Here is a 21,622-nt window from a genome sequence, read left to right as displayed (position 1 = left end):
CAAACGCCGGAATTGAACCCGAGTCCCTGGCGCTGTGAGGCAGCAGTGCTCACCACTGTGCCATCATGCCAGTACGGCTTGGAGCCATGCTGGGAGGTCAGGAGGAGATGGTTCTTCATCAGAAGGCCATTTCAGCAAGGTAGATCCTTTATCTGTGAGAAACACAATGAGAAGAATACCAGTCACATAGCAACGATGACCATCTAAATTAACAGTTGAGTTAAAGAAGCCCAAGAATGGATAATGTTAAAAATGGAAATGTCATTAGGGGCAGTGGAACTGTCCCGGCAATAATAAAAGTGTGAGGGTCAGAATTTACAATTGTGATGAGCAGATTTAAAATATAAAGCACGTTATAAATAAATCCATCAATTGATACTTTAAAGGGAGGTAGATAATTAATTGGGAAGTGAGATTATTAAAGAATTTGGAAATAGGACAGGAAATCTGGAACCAGGTTAAGAACTGTGGCACTTAGAGTCATAGAATCCCTGCAGTGCTGAAGGAGGCCTTTTGGCCCATCGAGACTGCACCAACAACAATTCCATCCAGGCCCTATCCCTGTAACCCCACGTATTTACCCTGCTAGTCTCCCTGACACTAAGGGGCAACTTAGCATGACCAATCACCTAACCCGCACATCTTTGGAGAGTGGGAGGAAGCTGGGGCACTCGGAGAAAACCCACACAGACATGGGGAGAATGTGCAAACTCCAGAGACAGTCACCCAAGGCCGGAATTGCATCCGGGTCCCTGGCACTGTGAGGCAGCAGTGCTAACCACTGTGTCACCCTTGTATGTATATTTGTAAATAGATAGATAAATAATAGAGGAGAAATAAGTAAGGAATAAATAATGATAGAAGATCTGGATAAAAGATGGTAATGGACAAGAGATAGTTAATAGAGAAAAGAGATAAATAAGTAATTGATGGAAGGGTGAAGAAGTATAGAGGTGATATAAGATAATGGTTAGGTTCATAAATAATAGAATATGTTCCAGTACACCAACAACATTGGCATCTACCTGCCAGAATGGAAAATTGCCCTGTTCACAAAAAGGACAGATCCAATCTACTCAATTACCATCCCAGCAGGTTACATTCAATTGTCAGCAAAGTGATGGAAAGTGTCATTGACCCTTAAGAAGTACTTACTCAGCAATGATCTGTTCACTAATGCTTTTGGTTCTACTCCTGACCTCACTGTAGTCTTGATCCAAACAACAAGACAGCATCTGACTGAGTTAGGTGTCAAAAGAGCCCTAGCAAAATTGAAGTCAGTGGGAATTTGGGGAAAACTCCACAGGCTGGTGTCACACCTAGCACAAGGGAAGGTGGCTGTGGTTGTTGGAGGTTAATCATCTCAGTTTCACATATTACTGCAGGCATTCCTCAGGATAGGGTTCCAGGCCCAACCATCCTAAGGTCAGAAGTGGGGATGTTCACTGATGTTTGTACAGTGTTCAGCACCATTTATGACTTCTTAATATTGAAACAGTCTGTGCCCACATGCATCAAGACCTGGACAACATTCAAGCTTGGGTTGAGTATGCAGCAAATACAACTTGCACCACGCAAATGCCAAGCAATCACCATCTCCAACAAGAGAGAATTTAATCACCTCCTCTTGACGTTTAACTGATTTACCCTTGCTGAATTCCCCAACATCAACATCCTGAGGGTTACCATTGACCAGAAACTGAACTGAACCAGCCATAACAATACTGGGACAACAAGAGCAGTTCAGATGTTGAGAATTCCACTGCAAGTAACTCACTTCCTGACTCCCCGAAGCCTGTCCACTACCTACAAGGCACGAGTCAGGAGTGTGATGGAATATTTTCCAATTGCCTGGATGAGCGCAGCTCCAACAATACTCAAGAAGTTTAACACCATCCAAGACAAAGCAACCCGCTTGATGGGCACTCTTTCCAGCACCTTAAACATTGATTTCTCCATGACCAGGTCACAGTGGTAGTAGTGTCTCTCATCTACTAAATATATACTGCAGCACTTTCAATCCCTCAACCTCTACTATCCAAAAGAACAAAGGGAGCAGACACATGGGTGTATCATCACCTGCAAGTTCCCCTTCAAGTTATACACTATCCTGACTTGGAACTATATCATCATTTCTTCACTGTCACTTGGTCAAACTGTCGGAACTCCCTCGCAAACAAGCCTGCACCATGTGAACTGCAGCGGTTCAAGATGGTGGCTCCCCAATATATTCTAAAAGTACTCAGGGATGGGTAATAAATGCTGGCCTGCCCAGGATATTCGCATCCCAAGAATGAATAGAGAATATGCAGATACTGATAGATATATTGATAAATAGAGGAATAGATGAATAAATAAAGAATAGCAAATAGATAAAAAATGGTACATTGTTAATGAACAGGCAGATAGGTTGATAAAATAGTTATACCCACATACTAGAAGCTTCAGACTCTCTCAAAATTGTAGAGTCTGGACTGAATTTTATGGTGGTACAGAGCAGATAGGGAGATAAAGTTGCTGGGGAGACTTGCTCTGTACAGCTGTCCTGTACCAATTCATAACTTGGCAGAGCCACACCATCATACTGAGCTCAAGTCTGGTTTCTGAAACATAAGGGAATGATCCAAGCTGTGGAAATGGTGCAGGAAAGGATTGTGAAGCTGAGCCCTCATATCAGGGGATTGTGTCACAGTGAAAGCTTTGAAAAACATTGTTCCCTTCAGCTTGAACAGTGGCAGATGGTATTATAAAGAGATAAGATACTAAAACCAATAGAAAAGCTTAATGTGATACACAGATTGCAGATAAACTCCGATTTACAGGACAAAGGAACATGTGTACAAGCTGGTAAAGGGAAGTAAAAATGAGTCTCAGTGAGCATCTCGCAAAGACAGTAATTAATCCTTGAACGGATACCAGGTAGAAACTGTAGCAAAAAGACCGAGATCTGATTCTTTCTTCAATCTGACTGCTGGTCACTAAGACTCACATTAAATTTACCTGGACATGTAATAGGTCTGGCACTGACCAGTACAGTACCAGGTCAGAATGGCACAATGCGCACTGAACATGTGGAATTAGGAGGGCTAAAAGGGCTAAAAGACATGAAATGTCTTTAGCAAACTGGGTCAAGGAGAATCCCATGGCTTTTTATGCATATATTAGGAACAAGAGGGGAGCAAGAGTAGGCCCACTCAAGGACAATAGAGGGAGGTTATGCGAAGAGTCACTAGGAAGTGGGTGCGATCCTTAATGAGTACTTTGTATCAGTATTCACCAAGGAGAAGGACATGTCAGATGTTGAGGTCAGGGATAGATGTGTGAACGTTCTAGAGAATGTCAATATCTCAAAGGAGGAAGTGTTGAGTATCACAAAGTGCATTAAATAGACAAATCCCCAGGGCCGGATGGGATCTATCCCAGGTTACTACGGGAGGCAAGGGGAGAAATAGCTGGGGCCTTAACGGGTATCTTCACACCCTCTTTGACCACAGGAGAGGTTCCAGAGGACTGGAGAATAGCAATGTTGTTCCCTTGTTTAAGAAAGGAAGCAAGGATAATCCAGGAAATTATAGGCCGGTCAGCCTGATGTCAGTGGTGGGGAAGCTTTTGGAGAAGATACTGAGGGACAAGATATATGCACATATGGAGGAAAATGGACTAGTTAGTTACAGGCAGCATGGTTTTGTATGGGGGAAGTCACGTCTCACCAACTTGATTGAGTTTTTTGAAGAGGTAACAAAGATAATTGATGAGGGAAGGACTGTGGATGTTGTTTATATGGACTTTAGTAAGGCATTTGACAAGATCCCACATGGCAGACTGGTACAAAAATTAAAATCACATGGGATTCAGATGGACTGGCTATTTGAATACAGAACTGGCTTGGTCATAGAAGACAGAGAGTAGCAGTGGAAGGATATTTCTCAGAATGGAGATCTGTAGCTAGTGGTGTTCTGCATGGATCAGTGCTGGGACCTCTGTTGTGTGCAGTATATATAAATGATCTGGAGGAAAATGTGGGTGGTTTGATTAGTAAGTTTGCAATGGCATGAAAATTGGTGGAGTTGCTGATAGTGCCGGGGATACAGAGGATCAAACGATACAACAGGATATAGATAGATTGGAGACTTGGGTACATAAATGGCAGTTGGAGTTTAATCCAGACAAATGCGAGGTGATACATTTTGGGGGTCAAATTTAGGTGTGAATTATACTGTAAATGGCATAGCCTTTAGGAACATTAACATCCAGAGGGATCTGGGCGTGCAGGTCCACAGTTCCCTAAAAGTGGCAACACAGGTGGCCAAGGTGATTAAGAAGGCATATGGCATGCTTGCCTTCATCAGCCGTGGCATTGAGTACAAGAGTTGGGAAATCATATTGCAGCTATATAAAACTTTGGTTTGGCCGCATTTGGAGTCTTGCGTGCAGTTCTGGTCATCACACTACCAGAAGGACGTGGAAGCTTTGGAGAGAGTGCACCAGGATGTTGCTTGGTCTCAAGGGTGTTGGCTATGAGGAGAGGTTGAATAAACTAGGATTGTTTTCACTGGAAAGATGGAGGCTGGCGGGAGACCTGATAGAGATCTGCAAAATTATGAGAGACATAGACAGAGTGGATAGTCAGAGGCTTTTTCCCAGGGTGGAAGTGTAAATTGCAAGGGGGCACAAGTTCAAGGTAACATAGAAACATACATAGAAACCCTACAGTGCAGAAGGAGGCCATTCGGCCCATCGAGTCTGCACCGACCACAATCCCACCCAGGCCCTCCCCCCACATATTTTACCCACTAATCCCTCTAACCTACGCATCCCAGGACTCTAAGGGACAATTTTTAACCTGGCCAATCAACCTAACCCACACATCTTTGGACTGTGGGAGGAAACCGGAGCACCCGGAGGAAACCCACGCAGACACGAGGAGAATGTGCAAACTCCACACAGACAGTGACCCGAGCCGGGAATCGAACCCGGGATCCTGGAGCTGTGAAGCAGCAGTGCTAACCACTGTGCTACCGTGCCGCCCCGGTAAGAGAGAGAAAGTTTAAGGGAGATACATTGGGGAAGTTTTTCATGCAGAGAGTGATGGGTGCCTAGAGGAGGCGGTGGAAGCAGGCACATTAGCAACATTTAAGAGGCATCTGGATGGAATAGAGGGATACGGACCGAGTAAGGGCTGAAGTTTTTTTTAGTTCAGCTAGGGCATCATGATCGGCACAGGCTTGGAGGGCCAAAGGGCCTGTTCCTGAGCTATGCTTTTCTTTCTTCTTTGTTCTTAAAAGAGCTGACACTTCGACACACATGAGCCATATAGTCCCAGAGGGGAAGAAATTGTTCTCTTTAATCAAGCTTGTACTGTACCTGTACAGGAGACATAGGGAGACACAAACTGTGTACTGTACCTGTACAGGAGACATAGGGAGACACAAGCTGTGCACTGTATCTGTACAGGAGACATGGAGACACAAACTGTGTACTGTACTTGTACAGGAGACATGGAGACACAAACTGTGTACTGTACTTGTACAGGAGACATAGGGAGACACAAACTGTGTAGTGTACCTGTACAGGAGACATGGAGACACAAACTGTGTACTGTACCTGTACAGGAGACATAGGAAGACACATACTGTGTACTGTATCTGTACAGGAGACATGGAGACACAAACTGTGTACTGTACCTGTACAGGAGACATAGGGAGACACAAACTGTGCACTGTACCTTATAATTCTCCCCCTCAATACATCACATTATCGTCAACATAATCTGATAATAATGAAAATCTGAGATTCTGGAACATACTGCGATTCTCAGAATATTTTGTTCCTTATATAACTGCCGTGTTGCATTCCTGCTACTTATTTTGGGACTGGATATCGACTGCCAAGTAAAAGTAGTTCAACAGATTCCAGCAGGAGTCAGGAAACCGTCCCGTGGTGAGAGACTGGAGGTCACTGCATGCTTGTGGAGGGACAGGGTCGGAGAGCCATTATATGACATTTTTAAAATATTTCTCCCCCACACCCCCTTTCCTGGCTCCCCCAACCTCACTCACAACTGGGGGGGGGGGGGGGCGAGAGGCTTTGCCAATGATAGGCAGCTCGCCCTCTGCACATCCTCACCCCCTATCTCTGATAGCTGCCCAACACACAGTGGGCTTTCAGGACATCATTTGATACAATGCTAGCCCTTCCAGGCTCCACACTGCGGGCCAGCAAGGAGACGGAGAAGGAGGGTTGAAGTAAGAAGAGTGTAGCAGGAACGTTGAAACTAAATGCATCTGTGTGTGTGTAATTGAATCTGTTTCAAATAAAGCTGAAGGAACTTTTCTTTCAATTTATAGGACTTTAATTGATGGAACTAAATAAGGAAAATGGACTGGTATAGACGCAGGGGAATGTGAAAGTGGCAGGGTTGAAATTAACACGAAATTTACGTGGTGAAATTCGCGCACACACATACACAAGAGGTGTTTCTTTTTCCCTTGCTGAGATCCTGGAACTGTATTGAGGAAATTACAGCAAGGCGCCCAGTGCGGCAACGCAGAAACCGCGAGCTTGGGATTTTAATTCGTGTTTTGCCAGTGGGGAAGATCCGAGAGGAGGAACAGAGAGTTGAGGGAAGGGAGGATTGTTTAATAAGCGTATCAGTTCTGTCATATGGATGTGATTTTTGTTTTGATTGCTCTTTAAGCAGCATGCACAGAAACCCCAGCATCACCAGTGATTGCCCCACACTCTGCTCCCCCCACAACTGAAGGAAGAAAAGTTAGCCAGAGTTTCAATTAGATTTCTTTTCTCTTGGGGAGGGGGCGGGGTGGGGCTTTTGGGGGTGGGGTAGGCTGGGAGGGGAGGGGAAGTTGGAATGGACTCGTGGATTCGATGCTGTCGAAAGTGAGGGAAGAGAGGAGAGAGTTTGAAATAACCAGTTTGAAAAGTGGACGAAGAGGAAGGCGGTGGTCTGACATCGCCCGGTATCGGACATGGGAGTCGCCACCGTCTCCAGCAGCCTGGGAGTCCTGCTGTACTGCTCGGTGCTCAGCTGTGTCTATGCTCTGGTGAGTGTCCGCGTTCCTGTATGGGAGAGCGTGTTTTAATGACATCTGTGTACAGATTAATTTGCTGGGTTATTCCTGCTCGGAGATACCCACATATTTCTCATTTTAGCTCCTGATATTATAGTTATGTCTGTGTGCATTATAGTTGATTTATATACCAGAGGATCAATTTTATGAATGTGTACCTGGAACGACAGGATAATCTTACAAGTTGGTGGCCCTCATTTCCAGAATCAGCCGATCTCTCTCTCTCTCTCTCCCTCCATATATATAAAATGTGTGTGATCACACACATATATATATATATATGCTAGCAACAGAATTTATGTTGGTTGAATATATATATTGGCTCTTTCTCGTCTTATTTAAATATATATGTGTATGTGATTGTGGACATTTGTGTGTGTGAGCGTGGACATTTGCGTGTGCATAGACATATGCATGTGAGTGTGGACATATATATGTGTGTGATCATACACTATGTACAATATTTATATAAGCATATGCTATGAGACAAAGCTGCAAAGCTTTGCACTCTATATAACAGAGGCACAGACTCTTTCACATATACTTTCCTTATACTGTCTGTGTGTTTACAAGCCTACACATGTACTTGTATGAACATTCACTCCATACAATATTTACATGTGCATGTGCTATCAGATAGAAGCAAAATACTGGAAGCTGAAAATCTTAAATAGAAGCAGAAAAATGCTGGAGAGCTCAGCGGGTCTGGCAGAGTCTGTGGAGAGAAAAACAAAGTTAATATTCAGAGTCCAACATGACTCTTCCTCAACAACACTAGACATTGCACGGTTTCATTGGCATTTGCTTGCAGGAGCTTAGTACAGATCTGATACAGAGAGTCACAGATTATAAACCCAGTTCTGTTATCACACTCGCATCTAGTGAGACCCAATGATGCTGGGTTTCGTTATCTCTGCTCCACGTGTGTGTGTGTCCTCCAGCCCGACGATCCTCCGAGATCCTAAAGTTCTGGCCTCTAGCACATCCCCAATTTTAAAAACTGTGTCATTGGCAGTCATGTCTTCAACTGTGTAAGCCCTGGAATTATTTTCTTAAACCTTTCGGGACTCTCAAAATCCTTCTGTCCTCTGCCCCTTAAAACCTACCCCTTTAACCAAGCATTTAGTCACCTGCCCTATTTCTTTGTATGGTTTGGCATCGTATTTTGTCCAATATACTCGAGTAAAGTGCCTTGAGACATTTTTGCTATATTTCAGGAGCTATGTAAATGTTATATAAATGTTGTTATGTCTGAGTGAGCAAATGTATGTCTGTGCGTTTGTGTGCATGCATTTTTGTTCATGTGTGTGTGTTCATGTGTATGTAAGTGTGACTGTAGCTTTGTGATCTTGCTCATTTGCCAATTATTTTTAATGTGTTCTAGTTAGTGACCTCTTGCCAGTCAAAACAAATGTCCCAAGTACTCAATCAAATCCATCATCTTAGAACACTCTACTAGACTTCCATTATTTAATCGATCAGCTGGTAATAAGAACACTTTCATTTTGGTAAAGATTAATATTTTAATAAAGGAAAACATTGCATTAGTGGTTTAATGATTAATATTTTGGAAAACGATTTCCTGTCTTTATGCTCTCCTGTAGATGCCGACTGAATTCCATGAGAACCTCACCCCACCCATTACTTTACCTCAATGGCCATCCTTCATTTGAAAATCTAGACCAAGTCTATTTGTCCATGTGCTGGTGGTGGTGGAGTGGGGTTCATTTTAATTCTGTCGCTGCACATGAAAACACACCTCTGTCCCAGCTGTGATTGAGGAAAGCAACCCTGATTATTTTGTTCCCCTGCCCGTCCCAGTCCAGAGGCACTGTGGACAATCACACCTGAGATCAGCTGAAAGTGGCATCTTTCCACCTCTTCCCCCCAGTAAAGAGAGAATCAACAAACGTACATTGATAAAGGCCTTTTGTGACCTCAGAATCTCCTGAGGTCCCCTGAGCTGCTTCACAGTCAATGAAGTGCTTTGACAGTGCTTCAGCCGTTTGAATGTAGGACAACCAATTTGTGCAAGGACAGATCCCACAAACAGCAATGAAATTTAAAAAGAACACAAGATAATCTGTTTTAGCGATGTTGGTTTAGGTTTAAATATTAACACACGAAGGAGCACTCCCCTCCTTTTCTTTTGAATAGTGCAATGGAATCTTTTACTCTCACTCAGGAGAACAGATGGGGCTCTAGATTTGATGTATCATCTGAAGGACAGCACCTCCAACAGTGCAGCACCCGCTCAGACCAATGTGGGGTGTGATGCTTGTTGGATCAGAGGTGAGAATGTTACTGACTGAATCACAGCTGACCCAAAATACCTAGTCCTTGAACAGCAACCTTGGAGCAAACAAATTGAGATTGTTGCTGTTGTCAGAAAGGATATTCAATGCTCTAAGTGGAAAAACAATTGCATAAACAGCAGGACAACAAAGAGAGAGTGTTTAGAGTGGGGAACATTGCTTGAAATCTGATCATGTGCCTGGTATAAAGAACATTTTATAAAGAACTAGTATCTCAAACCTGAAACAAAAACAGAAAATGTCAGGAGCATCCAGCAGGTAGATCAGAAACTGTCATAAAAAAGGTTTCCATACTTTTTGGTGTATAAGTCAATGTGGTGTATGTGTCGGATTGATTAGATTCCTGATTTTTCCAAACTCCATTCATATGTAAGTCAAAGTCCTGTATATGAAGAGACCAGAGCAGAAAAACGGGTTCAATTCAAATCTTTTTTATTTGTGCATTCATCATTGAAAAAGAAAAATCATACAACAATTTTTTTTTTAGTAAATCCAAACCTGGTTCCCAAAAGTGATAAATTTGTAACAGACATGGCTGAGAAATTGTATATTAGCGAATGAATCATTGATTAAAACACTTCCATCACAGTTTACTCTACATCAGAGAAGCCTCCAAATTCTTCGTCCTCTGTGTCTGAGTAGAAGTTCGCTGCTAGCTTGAGGCTAAGGGTAGGAATGATGTTTCCTCCATCCTCTATGTCATTGTCTTCCTCTGGCTGACCCTTGGGTTTCTTTGGTCTGCTGATGAATCAGCTTTGATGAATCCATTCATAATCATCTCTTTAGGCATGCTGTTCCATGTGTCCTTAATCCAGCTGGTCACATCAGCATCAGAGGCATGCCACATGCCATGTTTGTGAAACTATGTTTTCCTGTAGACATCCATCCTTCCCAAATCTTCCAAAGTTCATCCTTAAAGTAGTGGTTGACAGAAATGTCAAATGGTTGTCATGGGGTGCAGGGCACAGTGGCACAGTTGTTAGCACTGCTGCCTCACAATGCCAGGGACCCAGGTTCAATTCCGGCCTCGGGTGACTGTCTGTGTGGAGTTTGCACATTCTCCCCGTGTCTGCGTGGGTTTCCTCCGGGTGCTCCGGTTTCCTCCCACACTCCAAAGATGCGCAGGTTAGGTGGTTTGGCCATGTTAAATTGCCCCTTAGTGTCAGGGGGATTAGGAGTGTAAATGTGTGGGGTTACAGGATGGGGTCTGGGTGGGATTGTTGTTGGTACAGTTTCGATGGACCGAATGGCCTCCTTCTGCACTGTAGGGATTCTATGATTCTATACCACTGGGAATAATTCCCGTTTTTGCTGTCTAATTTGCTCTTTGTCGCTTCACATGTATGAGCTCGCATTGAGTCCCTGATTAACCATTGACTTCTTTGTTTGATAAAATCCACCTGGCCAACATGAGTAGCATTTAAACCATTGCCTCCATCATCTATCTCATTTTTCATCCACCCCCTTGGAATTAGCTTCTACTAGTACGCCACTAAGAAACTTCTCCTTTCGCATGTAGCTCACCATTGGGTACAGCTGTCTTTCAGCACACATCAGCACTATGGTGAAACTTTTCATGGTCCTGAGAATCACTGTTTCAGCTTCTTTTACTCTCTGCTGTCCTGTTCATTGGAATATCAATGCCAGGGGTACTTTTGTCCATGTTTTGGATGTTTGAGTACTGTATGTGCTCTCTCCCTCAATCCTCCTCTTGAAGAAAGAGTGAAGTTATCTAGCTTCTATTGAAAATCAGGAAGGCTAATGGAATATTGGCCCTTATTTCAAGGGGGTTGGAGAACAAGAGTAGAAAAGCCTTACTGCAACTCTACAAGGCACTGGTGAGACCACATCTGGAGTACTGTAAGCAGTTTTGGTCCCCTTATTTAAGGAAAGATATTGCGTGTGAATTTATCACCTCACCGTACCTGGTGATCAGCATGGCAAACTGGGAAAATAATGGGCCAAGCTAAAAATCTGATTTGCGCCTGGCACAAAACAGTTTGCGATCTTCCCAGCCCCTTTCGACTGGCATGAACTGTTTCGTGCCCAGAAAGGGCGCGAGGCCGATTAGCATATTTAAAGCAGCATTTAAATATACATAGCCCGCTCAACTCCCAACACATAGAATTCACCAGCCTTTGGGCACGGCACCATAATGGCAAGAATCACTACTGATCTTCACTAGCGCAGGCCTGGTGCAATGGTCATGCCGGGAGGCTTGGAGGCCATTGTAGCTTCCTGGGTGGTTCAGGGCATGGCTGGGCAGTGCCCAAATGTCGTTGTCTATCGGACACCCAGCAGTGGCCACTGGGCACTCCAGCAGCATCAGATGGGCGTTGCCAGGGGGTGGAGCCTGGATGGGGACATGTCGGGGGCCATGATGGGGGCATGTCTGGGCCCCTGAAGAGGGGGGCATACCGATGTAAAGCATACCCAAGAGACTGGCCCGGTTCATCCTATTTTTCTTGCCATTGTGACACTTCAAAATTTTTGGCCCATTATTACATTGGAGGCAGTTTAGAGAAGGTTCACTAGGATGATCGCCAGTATGGAGTGATTGTCTTATGGGGAAAGTTTAAACATGTTGGGACTCTACTCATTGGAATTTAGATGAATGAGAGGTGATCTCATTGAAATAAAAAGGATTCTTAAGGGCCTTGACAAAGTAAATGCTGAGAGGAGGTTTCCGCTCATGGGAGAGTCTAGGACCAAAGGACATAGTCTCAGAATAAAGGAGCACTAATTTAAGACTGAAATGAGGAGGAAATTCTTCTGTCTGAGGGCTGTGTGTCTTTGGAGCATCTTGCCACAAAGAGCTTTGGAGTTCGAGTCCTTATGTGTATATATAAGGCTGAGATAGATTTCTGATCAGTAAGGGAATCAAGGATTATGGGGACAGGGCAGGAAAGTGGACATGAAGAATGTTGGATCAGCCATGAACCTATTGAAAGGTGGAGCAGTCGTGAGGGGTCGAATGGCCTACTCCTGTTCCTATTCCTTATGGTCTTCAGGGAGTTTCTGGGATATGATCAGCTGCTGCTGTATACATCATCTTCTTTATACATAGAAAAGAAATATCATGATGATTGCCATTAAAATTTGTAATCCAAAGTCTGCAGCAATCTGTCTGGCCTTCAGATGGAGCTGAACTATATTTAACCTGCGGCATGCAGCTCGTTGTGTCAACACATACTCTTCCAATTTCTGTTCCATGTTAGTCCACCTGGCTTTAGATCCACAGTTTGCTTTTTTGGACTTCTCGGTTGTACGTAACATATCTTTCACCTTGTAACAGTCCCGAACATTTTTCTTACTGACTCTGTACTTACGGTCAGCAGTCACATTCCCGCCATTTTCTTCTGTGTATTTCACGGCTTCCAGCTAGAACCCTGCCGTATAGGTAGACGTGAATTGACTGGAGGCATTTGAGGCACAGGGTTTGCTTGTATTTATTTATAAGGCGCCAGCATCTAAAATACACTTGCATGGTAGACAAGTCAAAGCGACTTATAAGCCGGGGCTTGATCTTCTGGAGAAAAAAGTTGCATTTTATGCATTGAAACATAAGGCAGTCGTAGAGTCATTTATGGCACAAAAGGAGGCCATTCAGCCCATCAAATCTGTGCTGGCTCTGTGTGGAGCAATCCAGTTCATCCCACTCCCCTGCTTGATCTCCATAGCCCCATGCATCTAATCTTGTAAGTAAAACTCCCCCATCCCAGGAATCATCCTGATAAATCTCTGCACCCTTTCAAGGATCTTCACATCTTTCCAAAAGTGACCTGAACTAGATTCAATACTTTAGTTGGGGTCTAAGCAGAGTTTTATAAAGGTTCAGCATAACTTCCCTGTTTTTGTACTCAGCCCCTCTATTTACAAAGCCCAGGATTTCATATGCTTTGGTAACCACCATCATAGATTGATGCACATGAACCCCCAGGTCCCTCTGTTGCTGCACATTAAGTGCCATTAAGTCTCTCCCTGTGCTATTAAGTTTCCTCTCCCCATCTTCTTCTGCCAAAATGCATCACTTCAAACTTCTCTGTATTAAACACCATCTGCCAATGCCTGTTCATTCTGCTAGCCCATCAAAGTCTTGTTGCAGACAATTCATATCATCCTCACTGTTTGCCACTTCCTCAAGTTTGGTATCATTGGCAAATTTTGAAATTTTACTCCATATTCCTAGATCCAAGTCACTTACATGTAGTAAAACATCAGTGGCCCTACACTGAACCTTGTGGAACACCACTGTTTACCACCCTCTAGTATATAAAACAATCATTTACCATGACTCATGATTAGTGCTTCATACAGGGACTCATTCATCGCAAGAGGAATTTGCCACACCAAAATAAAACATTGGCTGGCTGATCTTTTGTCCAGCTCACACTAGGATTTGATTCCAGGCAACCCCCAAAACTCTGATAGATTTTTGAATTAAGCACACATTCTAAGCTGATATTCTGGTGCAGCACTGAAAGAGTGCAGCATTGTTAGTGTTGCCATCTCTTTAACAAGGCTTTAAATTGAGGTGCTGGCTGATCACTCAGATGAATGTAAGTTCCCACGTCACTCTCTACCTGTATCCTAGCTCACACCAACACTCATTGAATCATAGGATCCCTACAATGCAGAAAGAGGTCATTCAGCCCATTGAGTCTACACCGACTCTCTGAAGGAGAATCCTGCCCAGGCCAACTCCCCCAGCCTACCCCCATGACCCCGCACACATTTACCATGACTAATCCATCTAACCTACACATCTTTGGACTGTGGGAGGAAACCAGATCACCTGGAGGAAACCCAAGCAGGCATGGGGAAAAGGTGCAAACTCCACACAGACAGTCATCCAAGGTCAGAATCGAACCCGAGTCCCTAGTGCTGAGGCAGCACTGCTAACTACTGTGCCACCATGCTGCAGTGCAGAATGAGGCAATTCGGCCCATCAAGTCTGCACCTACTATCCAACAGAGCATCCCACTCAGGCCCTTTCCCTGTAACCCCACGTATTTATCATGCTAATCCCCCTAATTTTGATTTGATTTATTATTGTCACATGTATTAGCATACAGTGAAAAGTATTGTTTCTTGCGTGCTATACAGACAAAGCATACCGTTCATACAAAAGGAAAGGAGAGAGTGCAGAATGTAGTGTTACAGTGTAACACTAGGGTGTAGAGAAAGATCAACTTAATGCAAGGTAAGTCCATTCAAAAGTCTGACAGCAGCAGGGAAGAAGTTGTTCTTGAGTCGGTTGGTACGTGATCTCAGACTTTTGTATCTTTTTCCCGAAGGTGGATGAGAGAATGTCTGGGGTGCATGGGGTCCTTAATTATGCTGGCTGCTTTGCTGAGGCTGTGGGAAGTGTAGACAGAGTCAATGGATGGATCAATTTACACATCTCAGGACACTAAGGGGCAATTTAGCATGGCTAATCCACCTAAACTCCACATCTTTGGACTCATACATCCATAATCCCTGTCTTCACTACATTGCCTCCTCCAATTTTAAAATTCTTATCTTTGTTTCCAAATCTCTGCATGGCCTTGTCCCTTCCTATCTCTGTAACCTCCGCAAGCCCCACAAATTGCTGAGAAATGTGTGCTCTCCAGATCCTCGACTCTTACACATTCCAGACTTTAATCACTCTGCCATTGGTAAACTTCTGCTGTCTGGGCTCTGAGCTCTGGAATTGACTTCCTGACCTTCTCTGTGTCGCTTCCTCTCTTTTCAAGTTGCTACTTAAAACCTATCTCTTTGAACAAAATATTTGATTATCTGCTTTAATTTCCCCATATCTGATTGATGTCAGTTTGTGTTTGATAAAATGACCTTCACAGGAGATTTACTATGTTAGATTTTGAAATAAATGCAACCTGTTGGCACCATTGGCAATTTCAGTGCCCACTCTTGATTAATAAGGGGATCAGGGGTTATGGGGAAAAGGCAGGAGAATGGGGATGAGAAAAATATCAGCCATGATTGAATGGCGGAGCAGACTCAATGGGCCGAGTGGCCTAATTCTGCTCCTGTGTCTTATGGTCACTCTGAAACTGAGCTACAAGGAGTGGGATGTTTACAAGTCTTAGTTTGTTGAGGGTGAGCCAATCTCACTTGGACCAACAATTAGTCTCAGTATCCCCTGGTGGAAAAAGGTGCGTGCGTGTATAAACTCACATTTGTGTCACACAAGTGCCAGACAATGGCCATTTCCAAGAAAAGAGAATCTAACCAATGCCCCTTGACATTCAATGGCATTACCATTGCTATATCCCCTATTACCAACACCCTTGGAGGGTGGCACAGCGGTTAGCACTGCTGCCTCACAGCGGCAGGGACCCGGGTTCGATTCTGGCCTCAGGTCACTGTCTGTACGGAGTTTGCACATTCTCCTCCTGTCTGCGTGGTTTCCTCCGGGTGCTCCGGTTTCCTCACACAGTCCAAAGACGTGCGGGTTAGGTTGATTGGCCATGCTAAATTGACCCTAGTGTCAGGGGGATTATCAGGGTAAATGTGTGGGGTTATGGGGATAGGGCCTGGGTGGGATTGTTGTCGGTGCAGACTTGATGGGCCGAATGGCCTCCTTCTGCACTGTAGGATTCTATGATTCTAAGTTAGGTGGATTAGCCATGGTAAATGCGCAGGGTTGCAAGGATGGGGTAGAGGGGAGGGCCTGGATGGGATGATGTTTTGGAGAGTCGTTGCAGACTCGATGGGCCATATGATCTCTTTCTGCACTGTAGGGGGAAAGAAAAAGGGCAAACGTTGGTTAACACTGGTGCCTCACAGCATGAGGGATCTGGGTTCAATTCTGGCCTTGAGTGCAGTTTGCACTTTCTCCCTGTGTCTGCGTGGGTTTCCTCGGGATGCTCTGATTTCCTTCCACAGCCCAAATATGTGCAGATTAGATGGATTACCCATGTTAAAATGCCCCTTAACATCCAAAGATGTGTAGGTTATATGGTCGATCGAATCTGCACCGACCCTCCAAAAGAGCATCCCACCCATGCCCCCCCTTCCACCCTATCCCCTTAACCTTATGCATTTACCATGGCTAATCCACCTAATCTACACAACTTTCAACACTAAAGGGCAATATTGCCGTTCGTTCACTGTCACTACGTCAAAATGCTGGAACCCCCTCCCTAACAGCACTGTGGGTGCCTGCACTTCAGTGACTGCAGCGGTTGAAGAAGGCAGCTCACCACCACCTTCTCAAGTGCAACTAGGAATGGGTAATAAATATTGGCCTAGGTAGCGATACCCACAATGCATGATTGAATTTTTAAAAAAGCCTCCGTTGTGGCATCTCTGCTGTGTGTGTGTTTGTGTGTGAACAGGATTGGCCGTGATGCTGTTGCTGTGGAATAGGTTCACTCATTGTGTAGATGCTGACCCGAGGGAAACACCTGGCAAAGAAAGGAGGAGAGATAGCATGAAGAATGGTGACATTGAGAATGGTGAGGGACTGCAAACCCCCTGGGTGGAGCTGTAGAAATGCTCTCAGTCTATGAGAGCATCTTCAGGAGAGGGGAAAACAAACTACGACAATGAAAAGATGATGCCAATCTCCAACAACTGACAGAGAAACGAAAAAAATTTACAAGATGTTTAAGTGCCGTGGTATTTGTCTGACGATGACTGCGGTGTGTCGGCTGCTTTGGTCTCCGGTTCAGATTTCCCTTTGCCAGTTTAATTACTCAGAAAAACGGCCCATTGTAATTTCTTCTCGATTCAACCCTGTTATATTTTTAGAACTCTGAGTTAGTGGTCCTTTGAAGCCTGGTGCCATGGGTTTTTAATTCTGTAGCTCCAGATGTCCTGTGGAATTCACATGCCTTTTAACTCTCCACTGACAGTTCAAGTGGTTTGTCAGGAGCAGGGGCTGTCTGATTCGCTGGGACGTTCTTTCTGAAGTTCTCTCGGTTCTGTGCTTGTGAAAACCGGGACCCACACAACCACCTGAACATCCACTGCTCCCTTTTGCCATCTCAGAGGTCCCCCAGCCAACTAACAATGCATTAGGTACCCTCTCCCTTCCCCTGCCATAGTGGGTGTGCCTAAGCTCTGGAACTGCCTCCCTAAACTTCTCCACCTCATTCTCTTCCTTTGAGGTCCTCCTTACAACTTAGGCACACCAACCTGAAGGCACACCCACTCCTTTGAGGTCCTCCTTAGAACTTACCTCTTTGCCAAGCTTTTAGCTTGCCGTCCTAATATCTATATCAATTTTTGTCAGATTATCCTGCTGTGGAATGCTTTGGGGTGTTTTATTACAGTAAAGGGGTTATATAAATGCATGTTGTTGTTATATGAACTCACAGCAAGCAAGTTTAATTCCTAATATGGAAAGATGAATATGTGTCAGTAACCTTAGGAGATGAATGGTAGAAACAAAATACTCTTTGATTTTATTTATTATTGTCACATGTATTGGGATACAGTGAAAAGTATTGTTTTTTGCACGCTACACAGACAAAACATACCGTTCATAGAGTACAAAGGGGAGAAGGAAAGGAAAGGGTGCAGAACTCTCAACTCAAACGAATGAATCATCGAATGGTTTAAAAAATGGTTCAGCCACACACTGGTTCTGGAATTAACTCTATAATGGGAACTCAATCAAGCTGTCACATAGCAGTGTAATGAGGGGGAGCTTGTTATTTGGCATAAATGGATATAATGCCACCAGCTGGTTCATGAACAGTTAACAGATTCTGCACTGTGCATGTTTGCACTTGGTGTGAATTATTGGAGTTGATTTTTGTAAATTGGTGCAATCCAGTTCCAAACGGTTCAGATTGGGTGTTAATCCAGATGGCTCATAAATGGCAGCACAGAATCATTTACGCAAATTATTCCTAAACCTGGGCACAGATGTGAGTTGACAGTAACTTTGACGCACAAACGATTTTTCAGTTTCCAACCATGAGTGAATGGGACTGGAAAATTCCTAATGAGTGGATGGGAACAATTGCAAGGGAGCTTCAAACGGAATCTCAAGCCATTTATATTCTATCCGAGGGCTGAAGGGGCACCCATCCTGTCACCCATCACATCCCTACGGTGCAGAAGGAGGCCATTCAGCTTATTGAGTCTGCACCAACTTTCCGAAAGAGCATTTTGCCCAGGCCCATTTCCCACCCTAGCCCTGTAACCTCGCACATTTACCCTGCTAATCCACTTAACCCACATAGCTTTGGACATTCAGGGCAATTTATCATGGTCAATCCACCTAACCAGCACATCTTTGGACTGTGGGAGGAAACCGGAGCACCCGGAGGAAACCCATGCAGAGATGGGGAGAATGTGCAAACTCCACACAGTCACCCAAGGTTGGAATTGAACCTGGGTCCCTGGTGCTGTGCGGCAGCAGTGCTAACCACTGTGCCATCATGCCGCCCATTCCCACTTTCCGTCCTTTCTCTCTTTCTCCATCCCAGACTTCACCAGCTTGTCTTGTTTCTGGTCGCTCTGAATTGTGGACTGGCTCTCCATGGTGGGGGAATGATGAATGTGGTGGGTGATTACACCCGATTGTAGGTTTCTTGTCTACAAGATTGAGGGGCCTGGACAGAGTGGATAGTCAGAAGCTTTTGCCAGGGTGGAAGATTACTAGGGGGCACAGGTTTAAGATTCGAGGGACAAGGTTTAAAGAAGATGTACGAGGCACTTTTTTTTTACAGAGTATGGGTGCCTGGAACTCGCTGCCAGGGGAGGTAGTGGAAGCAGATGCAATAGTGACTTTTAAGGGGCATCTGGACAAATATATGAATAGGATGGGAATAGAGGGATATGGTACCCGGAAGGGTAAGGGATTTTAGTTCAGACGGGCAGTGTAGTCGGTGCAAGCTTGGAGGGCCTAAGGCCTGTTCCTGTGCTGTAATTTTCTTTGTGGTGGCAGCTAGTGATGCCATGGAATGAGGGGGACAGGGACCTTAGTTTGATATCGCCTCTGAAAAACAGATGTTTTCAAGAAGGTGATTCTGCAGAGGGGAAGGCAGGCAGCTGTCAATGGTCACGTGCAGGGAGGGTGATGTTCTTTAAGGAAGGAAATCTGCCATCCTCGCCTGATCTGGCCTCCATGTGACTCCGGACCAACAGCAATGTGGTTGACTCACAAATGCCCTCTGAAATGGAGGGCAGATAGTGATGGCCAGTAAATGCTGGGCCAGCCAGCGATGCTCACAATCCCACACAATGAACGTAAAACAAGAACATGATAAAGGTGGCTTTCAGCGGGGATGGGGTTAGTGCTCAGGTCGAGACCATAGAGATTGGCTGGAACGAGACAGTGAGGGTGGGGGGGGGGGGGGGGGGTTTAAAAACAAAGACTAACGTTTGAAGTGTAATGTGTTAGGGGCATGAGGTCGTGGAGGGGGCTTTTGGGCGATTGGTTCTTATTGGGCACAGTAGGTCCCTTGTGTGTATCTGCTACACTTGCTCCGCAGCCTCTGTTTACCAGTGGCTGCAAGTGAAATATTTATAGAGACTAAGCTGTACTTCTTGGAAGACTCCCAAAAAGTATTCCTGTGCTGTGAAGAATTACCTGTATGAAACTGCTGGGCCTCTACACACACAGTGGAGGATCTATTATTTTGAGTTGAGTGCGAGTCACTTATTTTTTGATTTGATTTATTATTGTCACATGTATTGGGATACAGTGAAAAGTATTGTTTCTTGCGCGCTATACAGACAAGGCATAACATTCATAGAGTACATAGGGGAGAAGGAAAGAAGAGGGTGCAGAATGTAATGTTACAGTCATAGCTAGGGTGTAGAGAAAGATCAACTTAATATACGAGGTAGGTCCATTCAAAAGTCTGATGGCAGCAGGGAAGAAGCTGTTCTTGAGTTGGTTCTACGTGATCTCAGACTTTTGTATCTGTTTCCCGACGGAAGAAGGTGGAAGAGAGAATGTCTGGGGTGCATGGGGTCCTTGATTATACTGGTTGCTTTTCCGAGGCAGTGGGATGTGTAGACAGAGTCAATTGATGGGAGGCTAGTTTGCGTGATGGACTGGACTATGTTCACGACCGTTTGTAGTTTCTTGCGGTCTTGGTCAGAGTAGGAGCAGTATCAAGCTGTGTTACATTCGGAAAGAATGCTTTTTTTCATGTAGCATTAATTAAATCCAAGAGGTTTTTAGCGTAACCCTCCCTTCAGCGGGCAACTGATGGCATTGATTTGGATTGTGAATTTACTCTGCCTAATTCAATTTTCGGATGGCTTAGGTTAGAATGACCTGTATTGGAGAGGGGTTTATTGGCATTTAAAATAAATATTCCCTAAAGAGAGATCTTGCACTTAAAAACACCTCACAGTCTGAGGACATCCCCAGTTACTTTACAGCGACTGGAGTCATTTTGGATTATGATGACAGCAATAATAGGAATCGCAGAAGTCAGTTTTTCACACTGTGAGCTTCCACAAACAGCATCGAGATAAATGAGTCGATATTCTGTGTTGCGCTGCTTGTCGGATGAAACATCAAACAGAGCTCTCATTTCACCTCACATTGAAGAGAAAAAGAGAGATCTCCCCGTTCCCCTGGCCAATATTTATCACTCAACCCAAGTCAACAAAGTAGATTATCTGATAGATATCCACTCATTAAAGTTTATTTATTAGTCACAAGTGGGCTTACATTCACACTGCAATGAAATTACTGTGAAAATCCCCTAGTCGCCACACTGGGGCACCTGCTCAGGTACACTGACTGAGAATTTATCATAGAAACCCTACAGTGCAGAAAGAGGCCATTCGGCCCATCGAGTCTGCACCGACCACAATCCCACCCAGGCCCGACCCTCATATCCCTATTATCATGGCCAATGCACCTAACCTGCACATTTTTGGATTGTGGGAGGAAACCGGAACACCTGGAGGAAACCCACGCAGACAGGGGGAGAATGTGCAGACTCCACACAGATGGTCACCCAAGCCGGGAATCGAACCTGGGTCCCTGGAGGTGTGAGGCAGCAGTGCTAACCACTGTGCTACCGTGCCGCCGCTTTTTTTTTTAAAGTTTAAAAATAGTCCTGCTCTCTCTGAGGATTGAACTCAGGACCTTCAGATTATGAGACTGACGCGCTGCCTACTGCGCTAAGAGGGCACAGCTAATGACATTGTTTTGTATGGGTAGGTATGTGATTTTGCTGGTGTGTTGAACATGCGCATATGCATGCGTGTGTTGCATGTGTGTGTGCATCGTGT

General features: G+C 44.6%; 1 protein-coding gene and 1 non-coding gene across 2 annotated transcripts in view; one reads left to right on the top strand and one right to left on the bottom strand.

The window, feature by feature from the left end:
- Positions 1 to 6,831: 6,831 nt before the first annotated feature.
- Positions 6,832 to 21,622, top strand: part of pth1r (parathyroid hormone 1 receptor) — a 93,498-nt gene continuing 78,707 nt past the window's right edge. The window contains exon 1 of the mRNA XM_078215900.1: positions 6,832 to 7,061. Coding sequence (XP_078072026.1) covers positions 6,987 to 7,061 — 75 coding nt within the window. The 5' untranslated portion in view covers positions 6,832 to 6,986. The remainder of the gene's footprint in view (positions 7,062 to 21,622) is intronic.
- Positions 21,449 to 21,521, bottom strand: trnam-cau (transfer RNA methionine (anticodon CAU)). The gene has a single exon. It is a non-coding gene; the product is annotated as a tRNA-Met (tRNA).

This window comes from Mustelus asterias, chromosome 7, assembly GCF_964213995.1.
Source record: "Mustelus asterias chromosome 7, sMusAst1.hap1.1, whole genome shotgun sequence".
Classification (NCBI taxonomy): Eukaryota; Metazoa; Chordata; class Chondrichthyes; order Carcharhiniformes; family Triakidae; genus Mustelus; species Mustelus asterias.
This window is presented reverse-complemented; position numbering and strand designations above follow the sequence as displayed.